Consider the following 14,607-nt stretch of genomic DNA (forward strand, 5'->3'; position numbering starts at 1 on the left):
AGAGAGCTTACAACGGGATCTGTGCTGCGCTTTCCGCGCAGGCGTGGCGTTTTCTACTTCTTGGCTAATCACCAATTTAGTGTTATCAAACCTATCACATAGTCAGTGATCGCGACTGAACCCGACTCAGATCACTCCTTTATCTGGATCAGATGCTGCCATATAGACATCGCGAGTTTGCTTGAAAACCGAAAAGATTCGATCGTGATCGAACACCTCGGTAGCGATTATATACACTTCCCCGTCTGCATCATCATATGAATAATTGTCGTACCGTGTAGCAGCGACGTCTCTGGATCTTCATCGAAAAATATGATCGGAGTCCATATTGAAACAGCGCAAAAGACGTAGGGCACAGAAATACTTGACAACACGAGCGCTGCGCTGGCTCGTTTTCATCGAGTCCGGGCTCGATCGAAACTGCCTGTGCGACATCGACGTGATACTTTGACGATCAAGCCCGGCTGTGATAAACATTTCTGATCGCGATCGAGAGCTGTCGGCACTATACGGGTACAACAAACCAGTTTCTAGCAGATTGATTTGATTCGACGTGTCAGTGCAAGCGACAGCCTGAAATCACGGCCGACTGCATTCGGGATCGAGCAAAACCACGATGGAAAGCACCCGTATGACTGCACACGATCACACGCTCGAAAGGCATTCAAAATGATCGTTTCGCGGTCTGTATTTACGTAGAGACGTAACGATAATCAGCGTGTTAACAAATAAGTGCAACATAATAATCATTCCCAGCGTACGCGTTTGGCGGTACAGCGCGCTAACGCGCCGTGTACAGTTTACGGGCTGCGATGACGTTAGCTTGAATTCCGAGTTCATTGTAGTTTTATCCGGTTTTTGTTACTTTATTAATTTATTATTTTATTAATTATTAATTTCTTTATTTTTTATGTCTTGGAAGTCTCAAAGTATAGTTTTGCTAATATGAAAAAAAAAAAAAGGTTTTTCTCTTTAGTGTCTCTAAGACTTCTCGACGCCTGCATGGGGTCTTTTACCAAAGCAGCTCGAAGCACTGGCATGGCTCTGTGGTGGAACACTTGACTCCCACGCAGAATGCCCGGGTTCAATTGCGGCTCGAACCTCGATTTTTCATTCTTTGCATCTGTCCGAATTTCACGGCCAGAGACAAATGCAGACACCACATTTTATGCGACGCGGGCAGTTTAATGCTGTCACGCTAAAATGCCTACAAGAGTGAAAGTCTTGTAGACGCCGTCAAAATATATGACGTCAGGGCGTTTGGTGCGGGAATTTAAAAGTGGTGTTGCCACCCGCATTTTCTTTTTGCGCATTTTCTCGCTTACCTAGCGTGTTCTCAGGTCTTCTCACAAGAACTCCATGTCGAAGCGGAAATACCGCGCCGCCCCTGAAGTTACCTTAGAATGATTAAGGAAAACTTATTAATTACCTGTCAACTACCATCAACTGACGAAGACAAGTCCACTTGTCGAAACCTTGGCTTTAACGACATTCCCTGTTCAAGGATTTCTTCATCTTTGTGGTTAGACTAAGCGTCAAAGGCTGTCGCCTGGAGCGTCCGGTAATGCGGTATTGCGCGAATGCTTTTGAGTGTATACGGTGCATACTATCAAAGTAACAGATGTGACGTGCCTTGAGGTAGGACTCAGCCAGGGTTGCCGTGCCGTACGTCTCCATGAGTTCGCCCGGCGGCCGCTCGCACCAAATCTTGCCATTCTTCATCACGCCCACCTGTGCACGTAGTGAGCGTCGCGAATGTGTGCCTCATATCATCGAAGTGCACAGCGGCCTTTAGTGGGTGACATAAGCGTATCTACCGGGGGGGGGGGGGGGGAGTCAAGGGTGGCGCTAGCCCCCCCATCCCCACGCACACACACACTTTCGACAGTGGTCGCTGTCGGCTGCACACTGCATGGGAAACGAACCACTGAGGCGAAGTTTTCCTTCGACACAGCACTCACGACATTTTATAAAGAAATTTGTCCTACGCTTCCGCTGTGAAAATTGTCTTCCCCGTCTCACAACCATACACTGTAGGATCTCTGCAGTGCAAGACGCCTATGCGACGCTTTCGTGCCTTGCGCTCCAGCATTCTAAAGGAGGCTACCGCTGAGCAGGGGCACTATAATGTTATAACACTCGGTCATGCTTTTATTCTGCTTTACCTGGCCTGAAATTTACATAATCAACGACGCAAGTACAGGCGGGTACCAGTAAGCGCTTTATGGACCGATGAAACGCTCAGCCTCTTTCAGGATATACATTTTCTCTCTTGGAAAAGGAATAGCATCACCGCTGCTCTATATCCAAACTGCTGTGGATCGACGAGAGTGCAGAAGTGTTAAGTGTTTCAGTTGGGCCGAACTGGGAGAGCGAAAAAGGGTTTCCGCTTGAGTCTCCAAACAACCTGATTCGCCTTGCTTATCATATGGTAACTTTCAGCAATCGTGGCAGCTTGCAAAAAAGCGACGAATAAGGCAGTGGACTCCAGCACATTGGGAAGTCCAGCTTTCAAGCTTTCCCCGCAACTTGTTCTACCGGACCAGGACGATCGCGAAGGTCTATCGTATTTCGCTGCGCCGTGCTCCCGACTGGGCTGCAGAAATAAGCGTCTCTTCCTCTACATAACCACAAACAACAACAACATCGTATTGTGGACTGAGGAGACTGAATTGACAGCCGGGATAGTTGGTCTTCATTCGGCTTGAATTGACTTGTACAGCGCAAAATACAACTCGCATGGCAAAGAAGCACACATGACCAGCGCTGTTTATTTCTCTCTCCCCCCCTCTCTCAGCAAAGCTGCGTTCACAGATTGTTTTCGCGCTAAAACAGCTCAACATCGTTACAATGCAACAAAAAATATGTATTATACTCGTATGAATTCATCTCGCCAGCTGCCATAATCAGCCTCTGCCTGTGTTAGCGGCGGAAAGCCCTCCTGAATTGCGTTCAAGATGAGACACTTTCCTGCTATTCCGAAAAAGTTTACTTATAGGTAAGCATAGTAGGGTGTGTTCAGATAAGGACAGACCAAGGAGGGTCCCGACTATTTTTTGTTTTGCACGAAATTTTTATATGAGCTGGGCAAATGCCTCTATAGAAAGGAATGAACCTTCGTTTTGCGGAAATTGTCACGGATTTCTAGGAAAAAATTCGCGTTTCACAACAGGTGGAAAAAGGCAATTCTGCAACTTTCAGATTTCAAAACTTTGGAGGCCTATCACTAAAAAAATTTAACGCAATGTGGACATCAGTGTTAATTTTTCGTAAATCTTCAGCAATAGTACTATCGGCCCACGGAAATTTAAATTTGTGTGACTGACAGTACATTTTTGAAAAATTGCCAAACTTTGATTTTTGAGCGGCTGCCTCTGGCTGACCCCAAATTCAAGGGTCTTTTTTTGCAGTTTTCGCTAAAGCGCTGCAGCTGAAAATATTTCTCACAAGTCTACGAAAGGTTTTTCGCTAATTAAGCAAAATGTTATGCGACTACATTGCATATTTATTTCGTTATAAAATCCCAAAAATGCCATAATTCCAGAACTAGCGAAAATTGCAACGTTTTAGGGTCGTTTTAAAAAAAATAATCATCACCGATTTTTATGAAAATGATGAACTATACCCGGCCATTACTGCTAAATATTGTGCTGCAAAAATATGTTGCATTATTTTGTTTTAAGTGAGAAAATTGAGCTTATTTTATTACCCATGTATGGTATTAACATCAATGTGTGGCGTTTTTATAATAAAATAAATTTAATAGACATATTTAGTTTGTAGCTCGCTTTTCTGGTTTTAATAATGACGATTGACCCAGCTTGTGCCTTTTTGACCGTTTTGAGTCACAGAAAAGCTGAGCTTGAATTTTCAGAGCTCCTCTGTCTGTGTCCCTACCAGTACATTGAGGCAGCCGGCACCCGAGAGCGCGTACAAATGAAAGCTCGTGGTGTACAGTGCAAATCTTTCTGCACGTCAACCATTTTAGTTCACATCATACCACGTATCTAACGCAAAAGAGATTTAACTAGTATTTCCCTAACAGTAGGGGAAAATGTTATAGTTGCGTTAGTGTGCCTAGACCCAATTGCTCGCTACTGGGTGGTAGAGAAAGGGGGCCCGAAATGTGAGGTTCGCGTTTGTTTCTTTAAGGAAAATGATTATAACTTGCCCTAAGACTACTTGAGGGCCATATTTCGATGAAAATACTGCAAAAATATCTTCCTATACTTTATTAATAATAAAAGTCTTCGTGTTACCATCTTCAACTGCGTACTTACCCTGATTTTCTTCCATCAAGCAACGAAATTTATGGACTAGAGTTGGTTACAATAATGTACAGGTGGCTCGAGCATTACCATTGTATGGGAATATTAAGACCGTTGCGGTCTTAATATTTCGACGAATTTATCATTTGCAGAAACGGGTTGAGATGGTGGGAATGAGGGTGTTATGAATCTACAAGAAGCACACGTTCATGTTGCGCTTTAAATAGTTTATTCACGTCACCTAGAATGAGTAATATCCATTCGGGCAATCAAATTTTGCACACTGCAGATTCACAACTCCTTCCACTCTGTGTCTGCGCACCGCGCTACGTACAGGAAATTCCCTTGGTCCGATTTCATGTGTTTGCACATGTGGGTTGCCTGAATACCATGAACCCGTCTGGCAACTTTCCATTCCTCCTTCTTCAGTTCTCTGAAGGCTTCCACTTCACTCTTCTTCATATGCAGTAAGAAAATCTTTTTAAGTTTACTGGCTACAATAGTAATGAAATCACTTGCGCACTGAATGACCTCGGTTGCGGGTGAACGCAGGTTATGTAGTGTGGCTTGGTGTTTCACATGGCCACCGACGCCGTCGCAGGCATTTTTGCCGTGCCCCGTTGCCGAAAAAAGCCACTTGGTTGTCTGAAGCTGACTGCATTGCAATTCGTGCAGTTGGAAGCGGTTCTTAAAATGGGCAGCTGCTCCATCACTCACAAGTGTTAGTTTCGTGTAAATTGGAGCATAATCTTCAATGTGATCCTTGATTTTTCTCAAGGCCGAGCAAGCATGTGCAGAGTCGTGGCAAACGACATCGCTAATTATTGCGTAGTTCCATGTCGACTTTCTTGTCGATACAACGCAAGATGCTAACTTGCGTACTTTGCCAATGGTAAGATTGTACTTTGTCTGGGAGTACGATGGACCAATTTTCGGCAAAGTCAAAGTGGAAAACAATGGAACCCTTTTCACAACACTGTTTTTCCTCGTGTATGGCATTTGTTTGCGTGCGCCTGAGGTAGTAATGAGGGATCCATTTCATGGTCACATTTTGAAATTCCTTTAGGAATGCTGGAGGCATCATGGTCTTCTTTATTAGTTCACCTGATTCCCAATTAAGTAGCAAATACAATTTCTTCGTCCGGTGCTATGCCAAGAATTCCCAGGCTGAGACCATTCTTCACAGGACATTGTTCGCACTCGCCTAAGAAGCATTTGGTGCTAGGCTGCGTGCACACACAGAGCGTCTGCACATCATCAGTCGACATCAAAGACCCCGACGCATTTTTGATCCCAATAAGGCATAGTTTGAAATTTGCACAATATTGTGCAAATTTCCACACACCTTGTTCTGCAGCTATCTTCCTGGCCCTTAGAATCGCGTGCTTCGTTGCCTCTGGAATGAAGCGTTGCACCTCTTTTATTCTTAGGCTCAGATGTATCAAGGATAGCAGACGGCAGCGCTCTCGAAAAGATGTGCACTTGATGTACGCTGTGTGTAGGTTGTTCTTCCAGCTGGCACAGGCGCAGCAACTGAATTGTGATGGAATGTCTTTAATGCGGTATGCTGTGCGAATTCCGCATCGAATGTTTCTTACAGCAGCTCTAGTAATTTCATCTGCCTTGCGCTTTGCGTACGAGAGTCTCTTCCCTTTCTTTACACTCCGAGGAGGCTTTAGAGGCGACACTGCTGATGGGGCACCAACGACTGCCTTAATGCTCTCCATAACTTCCTCTGTAGTCTGGAAACCCTGATTGGACTGACTGGATTCCTCTTCCATATGCTCAATGTCTTCCTTAAAGTTCCTAAAGCAATTCTGGCACACAAAGTGCGATTCATGCACTCTGAGCGCTGTGTCAGCTTCCAACACTTTCTTTAGATTGTCAATTCCCAAGTCTTTGACACTGCGGAAATTCCTTTGAAACCTGATCTTCCGCTTGTGTCTCTTTAAGTAGTCGGCGCAGCAATTTCGTTCAGGAAACTACGCCATCAGAACTGTGCCACAGTGCGGTCTCTCGGTGACACAGTAGGTTACAGTGAGTATAAGGTACACTCACTTTGGGGTGAAGCTAGCGTCCAAGGAAGTTCTTAGTGCAATAACGAAAGTTCAGTAGCCGGATCGCAGCTGATGTCTTGACACCAGGGTTTACGTGAAGAGACAGGGGCGTAGCCAGAAATTTTTTTCGGGGGGGGATCAACCATACTTTATGTATGTTCGTGCGTGCGTTTGTATGAGTGCGTGCCTATATACTCAAGCAAAACTGAAAAATTTCGGGGGGGGGGGGTTTGAAACCCCCCAACCCCCCCCTTGGCTACGCCCCTGTGAAGAGAGCTGCTTGCAGTGGGCTTCTTACTTACTCCGCAATCTCTATCTTATCTGCTTACGAGATAACTTATTATTAATAATAGAGGACGACACGAGAGTAACTACAATGTGATGAAAAAACTGTATCATTGACACACGTAGAAAACAACACGACTTCTTTCTTCGAGTTCACTATCCAGACTGACATATGGCCCACACCCAAAAAGCTTCTTTTCAGGGGTGAGGGGAACGCTCTCTTCTGTCTGGGGCCGACCGTTGCAGGCGCACCGCGGTGCGTCTCGCATTTCACGACGGTCATGTGTTCTCCGTCACAGGTTCTCAGCGTGCTTGGCTTTTATACGTACTTTTGTTTCCCTCTCTTCCGGGTGGCATTCAATTACGCTCTGGTCTTGCTGTGCGCGCGCTCTCGCGTGCCTGCTGCCTCAATGTGCCGTAGTATGGATACAGACAGAGGAGCTCTGAAAAATTCAAGCTCAGCTTTTCTGTGACTCAAAACGGTCAAAAAGACACAAGCTGGGTCCATCGTCATTATTAAAACCAAAAAAGCGAGCTACGAACTAAATATGTCTATTAAATTTATTTTATCATTAGAACGCCACACATTGATGTTAAGACCATACATGGGTATTAAAATAAGCTCAATTTTCTCACTTAAAACAAAATAATGCAACATATTTTTGCAGCACAATATTTAGCAGTCATGGTCGGGTATAGTTCATCATTTTCATAAAAATTGGCAATGATTGTTTTTTTTTAAAACGACCCTAAAATGTTGCCCTTCAAGGCCCTTCAAGCAACGTCGCAAATGCAAATACGTTAAGTAAAAAGGATGTACTACGCCTCTAATACCACAGATTCTTGCAATTTAAGGGAAACTTGTGGTTGACAAGTTAACGATGGTAATACAATAATAATAATAATAATAATAATAATAATAATAATCAATCAATCAATCAATCAATCATTTATTTAACGTGCCCAGGAACAACCGTAAGGTCTTTGTGCAGGCGCACGCAAAAAAAACAATAAAAATAAACTATACAATACAGACAGTCTTCAGAAATAAAAAGAGCAAATACACGTAGACAAAGAGAAATGAACACAAAAGGGGAGGAGTAAAATAAGACAACACGAGAAATATTGAAGGGGAATGAAAAATTAGATTGCATATATACAACTATGCGGAAAGGCGGAGAAGGGAAGACTTTGTACATTGTGCCATACTATGTCAAAACAGTGCAAAGCTCGGATAAAAACAATGATTGTGGACTATGAAAAATGTCAAGATCAAGAAAATTAACATTATAGAGACTTTGTATTCTGTGAACGGTAGAGTGTTGGAAGAAGCAGGCGGGTACATGAAACGGTCTGTTCTCTCTGGTTAACTTACGCGGAATTCGAAAATTAACACAATTGAGAAGTACAGGGCAGGATATGATACCGTGGACTAGCTTGTAAAGAAACAAGAGATCAGAACGATTTCGTCGGCAGTGAAGTGATGGCAATGATAATAATTCAGCAGTATTTGAACGAGATTTTTTAGCAAAGCGATGGTTATATATGCTAAGGAATTTTTTCTGGACTCGTTCAATGGTGTTACCGCTGGATCGAGCAATGCCATTCCATATCACGGACGCATACTCCAGTTGAGGAAGACATAGCGCGGTGTACAATTTTCGGAAGGGCATAGGAGAACGGAATTCTCTAGACAATCTGCAAACACAGCCTAGGGTGCGAAGACCCCGCAAAGCAACACGCTTAGCGTGAGCAGAAAAGTTTAACGTGCTATCAACAACAACACCAAGATCACTGATTTCATAAACCTTGCATAAGGACACAGAATTGACAGAGTATTGAAATGACACGCTAGATGTTTTGCGAGTGATAGACATGAATTTTGTCTTCGAGGCATTCAGAGAAAGGTTATTAGCGTTGCACCATTCGGAAAAAGAGCGCAAATCTGACTGCAGCAAGCGACAGTCGTTAACTGAATGAATTTCCTTAAAAATCTTGATGTCATCGGCATACAAGAGGAAAGAAGAATTACGAATGGCAAAAGAAACATCATTAACGTAAATTAAAAATAGGAGTGGGCCTAATACTGACCCTTGAGGGACCCCACTAGTCATTTTATACAAAGAAGACGTTTGGCCATTTACCGCTACATAACAATATCTATTGAGCAGATAGCTCTGCAGGAGATTCACAACCGACAAGTCAACATCAAATTGCGCAAGTTTAACCATAATCAGTGTGTGGCTGACTACGTCAAAAGCCTTGCTCAGGTCACAGTAGAGTACGTCAACCTGTCCTCTCTGAGAAATAGGTGTGGAGATCTGCGTCATGAAACTAGCAAGATTTGTGGTAGTTGAGCGGCCAGCGAGAAAACCATGTTGATTAGGAATCAATGAGCTTTTAACACTAAAAGACAATATTTTGTGAAGAGCCAGCTCGAAGATCTTTGATGTGGCACATAGTAGAGAAATCGGGCGATAATTAGAAACATCTGTTTTAGAGCCCGACTTAAATACTGGGAAAACACGAGCAGTTTTCCACATGCTAGGAAATGTGGAAGTGTCCAGGCAGTTATTAAATATCGTAGTCAGTACTGGGACAAATATACTACTATAAGCTTTTAGTATGGCGGAGGGGATGCCATCTGGGCCACATGATAAGGATGGTTTTAAGCACTTAATGCATTCGCAGATAAGATTTTCATCCAGCGACAAAGCACTGGGTGAGCGAACTGCCTTAGGCTGTCTGATGTCAGTGCTAGAGTCTGAGGCCTTATAAACGGATGAGAAATGTGCGGCAAAACAGTCAGCGACGGCATGCACTTCTACCCCATTTGAGTCTAGTAGTCTGAAAGACTCTCCGCTTTTGCTGGACCGTTTACGTACATACTTCCAAAACTCAGCTGGCCTGTCAGAAGCGCTTTTTTCTAAGAATGCAATATACGAACTATGATCCCGTTTATATAGGCGTTTAGCGAGAGTTAATAATAATAATAATAATAATAATAATAATAATAATATTAATAATAATAATAATAATAATAATTACACCAACGCATTATAAACACTACTTCGACTAACAGTAAACATGGCAAAAAACTATACGCAAAATTGAATATGTGCACGAAAGTGTAGTATTAATTAATCAAAAGAAAAGGTGCACTAATTGCTATTTAAATTAAAGACGCAAATATTAGTGTGCAGCTTTTACAAATTAACGAAATTTCAATGAATGATACAAATCTATACCTACTACTGGGAAGGCCGTCATGGACAGAATTGTATTCATGCATAAAGTTGTGTGGTTAATGTATAAAAAGTGTTGCTTGTAATACTATTACACGCATACCACGCATAGCATATGTATTGTTGTCCCAGTGTATGCTACATAAAACTGACTGTACGTCTGTAATGTTATGAAACATAGCTATGCAAATTCACATCGTATATAAAATATCACATCAAACTGAATGCGAATGAATAAGTTGTCTCTCTCTCCGCATATATAAAACACACGCGAACAAGTTGGTACGCCACTGGTGGGTGACTGCTTGCGATCATTGCATATGGCAAGAGCAGCGGCAGTCTTTCTGCAGAGGTGATTGGTGTGCGAGTACTCAAAACCGGCCGGCGTTACTCTTGTTCCATTGCTTCCGAGCAATTCCTCCCTAAGTAAAACAAATTTCACGCTGACATTCCCAGCCTCATTTATTTATTGATTTCAACAATTTCATTTTTCAACAGTTTAAACAATACGAATTTTCCGTAAAGCAAAATCAAAGAATTTATCCGGTATGTTCTTCCGGGCGTGAAGGCTGCCACCAAGAAAGCGTTCATTTTTTTTTATAGGATAAGTGAAACCAACTCACGGCAAAGCAAAAATTGATGACACTATTATACTTGATGCATATCACACGAGGAAATTAATTCGAAATATTGTGCGGTTATAATAAATGCTTGCAAACTGTTTGGAATGTTGAGGTGTTTATTTGACGGCAGTCGGCGACGATGCGCAATGGCGACAGCCAAGGCAAAACACGCACTCAGCGCGAGCGGAAAGAGCCAAAGAGGACGACCCACTAGAAGGCTATAGAGAGTGCAACCAATTACTCATCTCCAAGGCTTCGCTACAGTTACCCCAGGTACGAAAAGGGAGCCGCCCGGCGACCTAACAGCTTGTCATCATGAGCGGGTCATAGTAGGCTGTGAGGCGCTCCCCGTTGACAATGTCGCGCCCTCGACGGGGCATGTCCGACGATGGTTCGATGGGTTCGATCAGGTAGTTGAGCGTGAATGTGCGCTCGACAGCACGGTAGGGGCCTTCGTATTTCGGCCGTAGTTTTGAAGATAGGCCAGTTGCAGTGGTAGGGACAGAGAACCATACGAGCGCTCCAGGGAGGAACGTGGGCTCAGAAGTGGTGGTTCCACCGCGAATGCTCTTCTGCCGCTCTTGTTCATGCGTTGTAAAGGTCTTGGCAAGCTCGCGACACTCTTCCGCAAGCCTGGCTGTGTCAGAAATAGGCGCACACTCCGGTGAATCCCGCTTGTATGGGAGTATCGTGTCGATGGGGTGCGACGGGTGCCTTCCGTACAATAAGAAGGGCGAAAAACCATTTGTGCTTTTAGGGGCGGTATTATAGGCGTAGGTGACGAAGGGCAGAATGGCATCCCAATTTATGTGATGATGATGATGATGATGATGATTGAAAACATTTATTGAAAACAAAAGAGAGGTGCAGCCTTTAAGGGGCTCCGCAATGGGTGGAGTCCCTATTCCGGGACCCCATTGGTATCTGCCGCTAGCTTAGCCCTTCGGACCAAGGGCTTTTGGGCCTGAAGATCCGAGCAACTGAGCAGGGCCGCCTCCCACTCCTCTCGGGTTGGGTTAGGGTTGGGAGGAAGAGCTGAGTTGAGCTGGCAGGCCCAAACCATATGGTAGGTGTCAGCCACCTCCCCACAGTATTTGCACTTGCCAGCGAAGGAAGAATCGAAGTGTTTCAAGATTGCCGGGCACAATAAAGTGTTAGTGAAAAGTCGTAGCAAGATGCGCTCATTAGCCTTGCCCAGCACCTTTGCAGGAGGTGGCTATTGACGATGCCTATCTCTGTAATATGTCGTGATGTCTTTGAATGTAAGGAGATAGCCGCCTTCAGGTTTCAGGTACTCAGGATCTAAGTGGGACGCCCGGTGAATGAGTGCTCGGGCCGCCGTGTTCGCGGCTTCATTCCCCATTAGGCCCTGGTGGCCTGGAGTCCAGACTAGACAGTGGGGGGTAGGGTCGATTCCCCGGTTGCTATAGTTCTGCAATATTCTTTCCGCTAGTGGTGTGACCCAACCAGCCTGATAATTTCGACATGCCCCACGCGAGTCGGTTATGATACATTGAGATCGGGGATCAGAGGCAGCTAGGGCAATAGCTACTTCTTCCGCTTGTGTTGTGCCCGGGGCTTTGAATGTGAACACATCTACTTGCTTTTCCTCGTGGATAACCGCTGCCGTATACCAGCCCCCGCGGCATGAACCGGCCACATCTACATAGAAGACTCCGTGTTTGTTGCCATAGTGACGATGCAACGCGTCTGCCCTCGCCTGGCGACGACCAGTATGGTTAGGCCATTCGTCTGCGGGTGGTAAGCAATAGTTTTGCGGTGAACAGCATGACACTCTTTGAGAATGGCTTCGACGACTTCCGACAAGAAGACACGGCCTCGATCGCTGAGAAGCTCCTGGGTGGGGTGGACCGTGACGCAGCATGAATCGGTGTAGCGGGAAGGAGGCAACATCGCACGCTGTAGCCGCTGGGAGGGCAGCGGTTTCGGCGTATCGCGTTAGATGGTCAACAGCGACGATGGCCCAGCGGTTACCAGCCGATGTCAGAGGAAGTGGTCCGTACAAATCGATGCCCACGCGCCCGAACGGATGATTAGGGCAAGGTAATGGTTGTAGACCGGCTGGTGACACGTGCGTTGAAGGTTTTCGGCGTTGGCAATCGAGGCAGCAGCGAACGAACTTCTGCACGTAGCGGTACATCCATCGCCAGAAGCATCGTTGTAGAATGCGGTGGTAAGTTTTGGATACCCTAGAGTGCGCGCATTGCGGATCAGAGTGGAAGGACTCGTATATTTCAGAACGCAGACTGCGGGGTATTATAAGTAGCCACTGGCGGCAGTCAGCGTTGTAATTGCTTCGGTCCATTAGGTCGTCACGAATGGCGAAATGGTGGGCTTGACGACGCATCGCGCGAGTGGTTGGTGTTGCCGACGGATCAGTGAGCAAGTCTGTCAGTGAGGCGATCCACTTATACTTGCGCTGTTCGGTAGCGATGGTGTGAACGTCGATTGAAGAATCAACACGGTTAGGTACTGAGCAGAGGGTATTGTCGTCAGCCAAGGGGGAGCGCTAGAGTGCGTCGGCGTCAGCATGCTGGCGTGCGTTGCGGGATAGCACGCGGATATCGTAGTCCTGTAGGCGAAGTGCCCAGCGGGCGAGGCGGCCTGAGGGATCCTTCAATGACGACAACCAGCATAGTGCATGATGGTCGGTGATTACATCAAATGGGCGACCATACAGGAAGAAAAACCATCTATTCCGCTGGCAAAACGCAAAAAAAAGGGGGGGGGGGGCGAATCCAAGAAGCGCACAGCAGTGCTGTTGTAGGTCTCCTCATGCTGAGTGCTCCTGGAGTCCTGTTCGCGTTGCTTTTCCTGCAAGTCGTGAACCAACTAGCCTCAGCGCGCATCCTTCTGCGTTCATTTCATTTACCGCCGCTCTTTATATATAAGACAACGAAGTCTCGGATACAAGGGCAAATAAAAGATGCGCTCTGCCTGACGGGAACACAGCAAGCACATGCACACACTCAAGCAGCAACAGAAACTAGAACATTCTACACTTATCAATACATGCACAACAGAGTTTTATACAAAGAAACTGAACAACGTGCATAGTTGCACAATCGCAAAGGAAGATTCATACGGTTACGAATAACGAAAGCTAACGGATAAGATTTCTGCATACACAACCTATTAATCATTAGGGCAGTAAAGGAGGTAGGCTTCAGAATTCTTTTTGAAAGAGTTCAGGGGCACACATTTCCGAATAATTTTGACCGCCGGTAATGCAAATAAGGTAGTTCAGGCGAAGATGCAATCTTGAACCTTTAGAACGCGGGGTGTCACTGCAGCCAACGTTTCGACAGGCCGAAACATTGGCCCCGTGCTCCAAGGATTTTTCATCTATGTCTTCTTGAGAAGACAGGCGCGAAAGCATTCGAGTTCCTTTTCTTAATAAGGCGAATGTTTGTGAAGCACTGCGCACCTCGTGCTGCGGACGTCGTAAATATGTCGCTGCCCGAGGTGAACACGGGATATTTTTACGCATCCTGAATTCACAAATAAGTACCGACCACGTGGCTGTTGCAATTAGGTCGCACGCTAACCGGCGCTTTCAACACGGCCCGCCAACGCAAAAGTTCGTTTTCTGATTATTTCCAGGCAACACGCAGAACTTCCACCGCCAATCCTTGGCCCGTGTAACACGTATATAGTTTGTTCATTTGAAGGGGTACTGCAATTTCCTTTCTTCGAACCCGATAGAATCGTGATGTGACTAATTCGTCTGTTGCCGAATATATAAGGCGCCCGAGCTGTGGCGCAGCAATATTTCTTTTTTAAACAGAAGTGCGTTACGCGAAGCAAACCAAGTACTTATTGTTACCATTAGAAAGGAGTGGCGAATTCTCTTCGTTATTGTTATTGCAGTTTAGTTAATTAGACGTAACTATTTTGTAACTGGACAAGCACTAGCCTATTTATAAAAAAATGTCAACGAGGCATATGCACGCATGTTCAAATAACATCTAACTGCGCTATTTTCAACAGTGTACTAATTGCGTGCTCATTATTTCTTTTTTGCCGGTGGATAAAGAAAGCCAGCGAAATGTGAAAAATAGGCGTGCGCACGAGGGGCATGCGGCCGCCTCCCCTAATCATCTCAAGG

The 14,607-nt window shown here is 45.1% G+C and overlaps 1 protein-coding gene across 1 annotated transcript in view; it reads right to left on the reverse strand.

Annotated features, from left to right (window-relative positions):
- LOC119397732 (ABC transporter G family member 23) overlaps positions 1 to 14,607 on the reverse strand; it is a 104,489-nt gene that overhangs the window by 63,192 nt on the left and 26,690 nt on the right. The window contains exon 4 of the mRNA XM_037665145.1: positions 1,633 to 1,731. Within this exon, the coding sequence (XP_037521073.1) occupies positions 1,633 to 1,731 (99 nt within the window). The remainder of the gene's footprint in view (positions 1 to 1,632; positions 1,732 to 14,607) is intronic.

The sequence above is a fragment of the Rhipicephalus sanguineus genome, chromosome 6 (assembly GCF_013339695.2).
Source record: "Rhipicephalus sanguineus isolate Rsan-2018 chromosome 6, BIME_Rsan_1.4, whole genome shotgun sequence".
Lineage (NCBI taxonomy): Eukaryota > Metazoa > Arthropoda > Arachnida > Ixodida > Ixodidae > Rhipicephalus > Rhipicephalus sanguineus.